This window comes from Cavia porcellus, unplaced genomic scaffold (assembly GCF_034190915.1).
Source record: "Cavia porcellus strain 051 isolate PalLab524CR breed Dunkin Hartley unplaced genomic scaffold, mCavPor4.1 scaffold_5, whole genome shotgun sequence".
Lineage (NCBI taxonomy): Eukaryota > Metazoa > Chordata > Mammalia > Rodentia > Caviidae > Cavia > Cavia porcellus.
In genome coordinates this window covers 71,189,890-71,198,350 of record NW_026947488.1, presented here as the reverse complement: position 1 = coordinate 71,198,350, position 8,461 = coordinate 71,189,890, and the positions used below count along the sequence as shown (strand labels likewise).

The 8,461-nt window shown below is 37.9% G+C and overlaps 1 protein-coding gene and 1 long non-coding RNA gene across 12 annotated transcripts in view; one reads left to right on the top strand and one right to left on the bottom strand.

Annotated features, from left to right (window-relative positions):
- The window catches only part of LOC106029116 (uncharacterized), a 47,007-nt gene extending 42,651 nt beyond the window's left edge, over positions 1–4,356 (bottom strand). For 4 of the 5 annotated variants that reach the window (XR_010047605.1, XR_010047608.1, XR_010047604.1 and 1 more), the window contains exon 1: positions 3,489–3,627. This is a non-coding gene — a long non-coding RNA (uncharacterized LOC106029116). Of the gene's footprint in view, positions 1–3,488; positions 3,628–4,051 lie in introns of those variants that run through there. The other variant, XR_010047607.1, reaches the window with a different exon arrangement.
- Positions 3,783–8,461, top strand: part of Plscr4 (phospholipid scramblase 4) — a 35,402-nt gene continuing 30,723 nt past the window's right edge. Inside the window, exons 1-2 of one of the 7 annotated variants that reach the window (XM_063249146.1) lie at positions 3,783–4,014; positions 4,608–4,652. In XM_063249146.1, the coding sequence (XP_063105216.1) occupies positions 3,783–4,014; positions 4,608–4,652 (277 nt within the window). Of the gene's footprint in view, positions 4,015–4,093; positions 4,111–4,332; positions 4,350–4,512; positions 4,653–8,461 lie in introns of those variants that run through there. The other 6 variants (XM_063249148.1, XM_063249149.1, XM_063249150.1 and 3 more) reach the window with 6 other exon arrangements.

Genomic DNA, 8,461 nt, shown 5'->3' with positions numbered 1-8,461 from the left:
TCTACTTGAAGAAGTTAACATAAGATGCTATTGCAAAAACTATAAATAACACATTCTTTCTAGGCAGAATACAAAGTCTAATGAGAATGTTTTAGCATCTCTACTTCCTCCCTCCCCACACATTTAGCATTTTTAAGATAATTCCAAGAAAAAGCATTCCATCAATAAAACAAAGGAAGTCACATTTCTTCCAAATAATTGCTCCTAGGAAATGAAAACTGACATTTGAGTGGGAAAGCTATTTTACAAATAATGAAAATAAATGGGTCAGTCTCGGGATTATCTATGAACAATTTTCCTTATTGATTAGTGAAGGTTATATTCATTATAAACATGAAGACTGCTTAAGAAAATGCTAAGATATCTCCCAAAAGCAAGACTAGATGCATAAATTTCTCAGACCAGTGAAAACTACACATGCAGTACTCCTTGTTCAAATATTATTGAAATTTCAGTGTGGCAACAGAAGCCCAGTAATCGAAACACTGGCCCTTTATAACTGAACGGGTTGTGGGCCAAAAAGTCAGCACTGGCCAGAGGGTTGTATGGGTCTATTTCACCAGGCTAAGTCTTTCTCATTTGCTCTAGAATTAAAACTATAAATCTTGAAATATACGTTATGCAAGTCTAAATCTTAGTTCTGACATATTACTTCTGGGTATCGGACAAGTTATGAAATTTTGTATTTCCTCATTGAAATGTGGCCACACAAACTTATACTTCCACTTAAGTTTCAATATAATATCTGAATTCACATGTCATTTTTCCTGTTAAATGTACAAATAAATAAATATTAATTTTAAAAAAGTATGTGGAAATCAGTGATTGAAATTACTGCCATTGGTTTTAGAAATACAAATTTAAATAGAACAATGTGGGGGGGATTGTCTTAATTCCTTTACCCATTGATTTCATCTTTCATTCTAGTTGTGAGTTATCAATCACAAATAAAGTTCATTTATAAAAAGATTATTTTAAAAGAAGTTTCCTTAAATATTTAAATAAAAGTTATTTGGGCTGAGAATATTATTTCTTCAATATTAGAAACCTAGTATCACTGTGTTATGTAATTTCCATGTTTAAAAATTGTGCTTTCATTGTCATATTTCACATCTAATTTAAATATTCATAAATAGACTTAATTTATGTAAAGTTTTATCATTTTAAGAGCATGTTGCTTTTTGTCCTGTCTTCATGTTGGGAGAGAAAAAAAATGCTGATTCTAAATGCATAGCTCCCTCTCTCTGTGGCCTGTCTACCTCACTGTCACCAAGTACTAGAGAGCCAGTTTTTTCTGCTATGTCATTGGATAACTATCACCAAAGCGGGAATGACCTTTTTCCTTAATAAGATCAACACTTCCTCACCCTATTAAAATGGGAAAGCAGCAGGAGGCAGAGCACCCATCTCTGCCAGCACCCAGTACCACCATCCAAGAAGATCTTTGTAGAACATTGCAAAAGCAAGAACCCATATCCCTGATGGCCATACCTATGAGTTTCCACCTGAATCATGTGAAGCATGATGCTCGGGTGCCCTCAGATTTTGTACCATGAGAAAATTAAGTTAGCAGGGGATATTCAGAAAGTTTTATCTCATTTTTCTAGGAAGAAACATACAGTCAAATAGGTCAAATGAGATGCCCAAATTTTCAAATCATGTGATCAGCATTGATGTGGCATTTGATTCACGGATTACAAGATAAATTGCCCGTGACAGACCTCTGGAAAACAGTACATAAACTATTACTATATATGAGAATCCCTATGCTTTATATATCTATGAATGTATTTAATCCTACTTCAAACCACTTTAAGAAGTATTAGCAAAAACTTTTTTCCCCCCCCTGTGGAAGATGTTGAAGCAAGAGGAAGTTGTGTATTTTCCTTCAGCTTCTCTTCCATGTTGTAATACAGCCAGCCAGTATTTCATTAGTGCCAACACCAGGAGTTTGGCCTTTCCAGTATCTTTATACACTACTCAGTGTCAGATATTTTATTATAGCAACACTGCACAGACTAAGACATATAATCAGTGGAGCAAGAATGTAGGAAATAATCATGGTATGGGAAGCAGGAGACATAAGGAGGATACCTATATTCTGCAATTAGAAGAATGATGAGAATAGATGTGAATGCTAATTAGAGAATGTAGGCAGCACATGGAGATAACGAAGCTCACTCTTGTTGGCCTTCAGTTTTGCAGTAAGATACTAACTAGATCAAAATCGATGCCATATTGCTCTTCACTTGCCCATTCTATCAACTGGTTCAAAATCTGTAATGCATAGGTTAATGAGAGAGAGAGGAGGGATTTCTACCTATAATAAGTTCATGGTCTAACAGGATTTGAAGAAAGCAAAGATCGACAGCAATAATACAGTGTGATGAGGGCCTTTACTACAAGGAAAGAAATATTATAAAACGTCAAGGATGTTTATCAACTAAGATGGGCCATCTTAGGGTACTATATTGCAATATATTATCATTTTAAATATATTCTAACATTTGTGCTAATAATCTTTGTATAGAAACTTGAAGATCATATTAATCAATCAAATTGTGGTGAGTTAGGGGCTGGGAATTTAGCTCAGTGGCATAAGCGCCTGCCTTGTAAGCAGGCAGTCGTGAGTTCGATCCCTGGTACCAATGAAAAGGAAAAAGAAAAAAAAAAAATTGTGGTGCGTTTACACTGTAATATTACCTAATAATAAAGATCTTTGTTAATTAAATAGAAAGCATGCGTAATGCATTATTGACTGAAAAAATGCTTAGGAGTATGTATATTGTAATATTTCAAAGTAAATTATAAACCAAAGTATAGAGCAGTAACTCATTGTGTGCAATATTATATAATGTTTACATCTTAATTATTATAGTTGCATTGCAATAATGTAAAGAATATTTTTGGGAGAAAAGTGTTTAGGAGGAAAGTAAAACAGTATTTGCAATGTCTCAGAAAATGACAGAAGGCTTATATGATTGTGGAAGTTGCCAAATTAAATACCTGCACAGTAAACGACGGACTGATGACTTCGGGATGAGATGATGCTCTAAAATCCCAGAATACTTTACAATGAAAATTTGGCTAAGAAGGCATTAATGAAGTAGAACAGGCTTTGGGCAGAGATAAAAGGCACAGGATTATCTACAGCAGGTGAAGCACCGCCACCTGAGGACAAGCTATAAAGGAAGCAACTGGCTATCTTTGAATTAGGCTGAGGCTACAGCACGACACACAAGCCTAAGAGATCCTGATGGAATATGAACTGAGGTTGTAATACACATTTTTAAAAGTCTGTGGTTCAGCTAGTTATTGATTAACATCTCCCCAATATTTCTCCCTTCCATTCTTAATTTCCATTTTTTTAAATTAACTCAAGGGCATTTCAGAACTTTAATCACTTTAAAAATTTATTTTCATACACATACTTACAGTGTGCCCGCAAAGAGAAACATATGCTTGCACCTCACCCTCAAATTCCCTACCTGTTCAACCATCTCCCATTGTGAAGCAGGACCAAGTACTCCTTGGAGATTAATCAAATTTCCTCTGCCCACTTCTGATTTTTCATGAGGTTGGAGGACATCTGGGCTCTGCCTCTGCTGTCCACAGGCTGTGGTCTCCCTGTGAACAACCAAGCAACTGAGTCTCATTAGTTCAGAAGCAGCACTGTGTCTTAGGACAACAAAGCATGGAATTAGCCTCTCCTGTCACAGCACAAGGGCCACCCTCTCCTAATCCCCCTCTTTGCTGATGTCTCTTCCTCCCTCCCAGATCAAATGGGCCTCTTCCAGTTCTGGGCAAAAGAAACAAAGCGCCCGGGTCCCCTGCCCAAGTGCTGGCCTCCAGCACCGCATTGGCAAGGCCAATTCTCCACCCAAGGGTCTGGGCTGGGAGCGCATGCAAATGCGAGGCTCTTGCGAAAGTGCTTTCCTCCCCTCCAGCGCCGGGGAGCTAATCCTCCCCTGGCAGAACTCTTCTGGGACCGCAGAAGTCTACGTCCGCAGAGAGGCAAGTGTGGGCTGGCGCTATCTTTTTTATCTTTCACCGTCCGCTGCTGCTGGCGCGGCGAGGGCTTGTTTTCGTCTGCAGTTCCCGCCGGCTCGGGTAGTTCAGGTCGCAGCCAGGCCGGGGCGCCAGCTCGCACAGCGGGCCGGTCCGAGGCCTGGGCGGCCGCGCGCCCCTGGGGATCCGCGGCGAGGGCGCCCGGAACCGGGCCTCGCCCCCGCTCCGAGCCCGAGCTCCGCTCTTCCCCGAGGGCCGCCGCTGCGGCCTCCCTCCGCGCCAGGAGGGCGGGGGTCGGGCGTCGTGGGCGGGCGTCGTGGGCGGGCCGGGCGCAGCCTCAGGTGGCTGCAAGTTCCGTGGGGTGGGCAGCGAGCTGCGGCAGCTGCGGCAGCTGCGGGTCGTGGGTGGAGGTCGGCCGGGCAGCGGTCAGGGACCCCGATCCCCGCGCGGGGCGGGGCTGGGCGGCTAAGCTCGTCCGCGGGCCCGCGCGCTGCGGGAGAGGTGCTGCGCCTCCTTCCCGGGCGCCTCTCCAGCCGCGGGCTCGGTCGCGCGTGGCCTGGCTGGCGCCGCCTGACCGGGTCCTCCCGCGTCCCGCACAGGTGACCGGTGCGCATCGCCTGGGACTCGCGGCCGAGGACAGACAGGTAAATGCGGATTGCAACTTCTGTGGCAGGGTGGTGTTAGAACCTGTCTCTCACATTGTCAGTTTGGGCAAACTGGGGAGAAATAATGTATTCGTGGTTATACTTGCGTTCTAAAAAATAAAACATTCAATTTTCAAGACTTATATTTTTCGTTATTTGTTCTGCGGTTTTGCATGCTCCTGTATTTATGACCTACAGTGTAGTTTTTAGTTTTATATTGCATATTTAAAATAGAGCCACTAAAGTAAGCATAATGACGATTTTTATTCTAAGGTTAATTTCAACCACATTAAGTGGGCGTAGATACAACATTTTAATTTGTGTACTGTTGTAGTAGAAATAGATAACCTCAAACTGTCTGCTGTCATGGTTCATTATGAAACAGAAGCATCGTTGCCAGTAAATTAGAGAAGGCAAGACTGCTGATTGTTGTACTGGAGGTTGTTGTGAACTGTATGGGACTTTAACATTAGACAGCGCTAACACTGGTTAGAATGTAAGATACAAATGAGCGCGACAGTGGCACTTGGGTGTAATCCCAGCAGGAGGCTGAGACAGAGGATCACTGTCACTACTCCAGTAGGCCAGCCTGGGCTACATAGTGAGTTCAAGGCCAGCCTGCAGAGTGAAGCTTTGTCTCAAAACAAAAGGAACAAAACACAAAAAAGAGGATGCAAACTGACCACTTTACGCGTTGTGTTCTATGATTGTATTCCTTGAATGTTCCTGGGAAGTCCCTGAAAAACTCATAGAAGGAAAAAGGAAATTTTGCATAGTTTCCAGTTACACTGTATTAAGTTTGTAGAAGTCAATTGAGGCTGTACGTGTAGAGAACAACAATATAAGCTTCAATTTGGCATGAAATATCAAAAGTTGAAAAAATATTTTAAAACTACAAGCTGTAGGGACTTAGTTGAAAATGTATTACATGTATTATGTTGTTTATTACATGTATCCATATGTTCAAATAAAATAAATATATATTTACCTACCTGTAATATCCTTAAAATAGTTATATTAATATAATTCTATTTTAAATGTTTTAAACAAAATGACTTAGATTTTATGAAAGAAACTCTAGAAAATAGAAATATTTCAACTAAAACACATGAAAACTTACCGTGTTACAGAAGGTATTATAAAATCAAAGTGATTAAAATATAACATAGATCGAGTACCAGATATTGCAACAAAATTGTGGAGACATATTTAAGAATAAAAGGAAAACTAGCATTTGATAAATATTGAATGAAAGGATGAGGAAAAATAACATTTAATTGATCATGCATGGACAACCAGTTATTTATTGAGAAAAACTATCAAGAAAACTGAAAATGTTCTCCATTGTTAATAAAACATGCACTAAATGGCTTTTTAATTTAAATCTAAACATGTGAAACCTAAAAAAAAAAAAAACTGACAAGTTAAATAGTTATACACATGCATTTGGGGAAGACATTTCTAACTATAACACAAAAACCTAGACTCACTTGGGGATGTAATTTTTAGTAACAGGTAAACAAAAAACAGACAAATGAGTATATTGTTGAACAGAAAAGATAATTTTACTTTTAGAAAAATCTAAAACTGGGCTGGGGATTTTACTCAGTGGCACAGTGCCTGCCTGGTAAGTGTGAGGTCCTGAGTTCAATTCCCCATACAAAAGAAAAAAGAAAAAAAAAAGAAAGAAAATTAAAAAGAATAACCTAAAACTCACTAATGAATTTTAAAATCTACAACCCAGTTGAAGATAATTAATTCAAAGCAGGAGATAAATGCAAATGATAATAAAAATAAAGAATATTAATCCTGTTATCCAAAATATTCAACCAAAAACATAACCTTTTGCCTATGTCATTAGTTTTCAAAATCTGATAATGGTCTGATAATGTGATGAGAAAAGTAGACTTTGACCAATTTGGAGTGGAAATGTGAATTAGCAAAACACAGTAAAGTTTTAGCTATTACGTTTTTCAAATATTCATTCATTTATTGAAATTTATCCTACAAAACATGGTCCCCAGAGTGTAAGGATCTACTAAAACACACACACACACACACACACACACACACACACATTTTTAAAATCATAACTTGAAATAGAGAATGATTTACTAAAAATATCTACAAGGTGTTTATATGTTCCTTGTGCAATAGGAAAAATAATAGTTACTGTCTGTGATTAATTTACACATTTCCTTTCAGCATATATTAGTTGTTTACTATAAAAGATACTACCTTTTACAAAGCTTCCCACACTGAGTCTTCATTTTGTTTCTCTTTAAATATCCTCTTTTTGATGTTTTCTTTGGAAGGATTTTCTTTTTTCTTCCCCACTAATACTGATGTCTGTGATGCTTTTTTAAGGCATTGAATTGAGAAGTTTTGACTGAACTTTTGTAACTTCGTTAAAAACAGGAAATATAAAAATGTTCATATTCCTTATAGATTTCACCACCATCATACTAAAATTTACCTTTGTAGTACCCATTCTTAGGATGAGAGTGTTGGATCTATTTTTAAGAAGAAAAAAACATCTAAAAGGAACCATGAAAAACTTAAGACCATTGCATGGGGAGAAAAGAGTAATAATAAATGATAAATTATGAATATATAAAATACAACAAGATTTTAGTAACCATTTAAACAAGCACACACATTCATATTCAAAAAATAACAAAAGAACAGTTGAAAGGCAGTTCACAGAAATGGAGATGAAAATGGCCTTCAGATGTGCTGAAAACTGCTTGATCTCTCCTTCATTATAAAGTATATAGTGTATGAACTTTTTTTCTTTTAGCAGTGACCAAAGTTTTGGCAAAGCACCACCTTGGGTAACTTTTTGTCTGTTGCATAAGTTGATTCAGCTTAAGCACAAAAATTTGATCCACCAATTGTGCTTGCAAGTATTTCATGCACAGATATAGATAAATGTAAATTATCTGTTGCAACACTATTGGTAATCATATAAACTTACAGTCCATTTAAAGTTTCATTATTAAGCCAGTTGCATGTATTGTAGTGTAGCTCACTTTAAAAAAATAAGGCTATGTGAACTGAATTGTCATCAACAACAACACATTTTAATAAATATAAAGGCATGCATAAAACTGTAAGAAGTTGCCATTTTTTAAAAATGTGTATAAATTAGTTTGTATGTGCTTAGAAAAATCTTGTAAATCTGTGTGCTACTTTAATGATTGTTTGCAGATGACATATATTGTTAAGATTTTTTTCATAAACATGATTTCAACTAGGCATGATAGTGCGTGCCTCTTATCCGAGCCATGGGAAGGCTGAGGCAGAACGATCGCCCCAAGTTGGAGGGCAGCCTGGGCTACATAGTAACTTCAAGGCCAGCCTAAACTACATGGTGAGATTCTGTCTGAAGAGAGAGAGACAGAGAGAGACAGAGACAGAGACAGAGACAGAGACAGAGAGAGACAGAGAGAGATATTTCATTGTAAGCAATATGACATCTTGTTTGAGTAGCCAGAAAATAATACAATAACAGTAAGGCATTATTTGGCAATTTTCCAGATAGCATAGTTGGCATGATAATGTTTCCTTAAATATGTTATATAAACATTACTAGAATATTGTTCTTCTGATAGTTTTCGTACATTGCATAGCAGAAATATTTCCTTCTAAACTAAAACAGTTTGAGCTAACAATCTGTTTAATAAAAGCTATCTATGGGCTGTGTGTCTTTCCGTTTGCTTTCTCTCAAGCTGATCTTCTAATTAAAACAAAATCACATAAACAATCTGCAAATTTCACAAGATCTATTAAAAGAAGGAAATATTCTA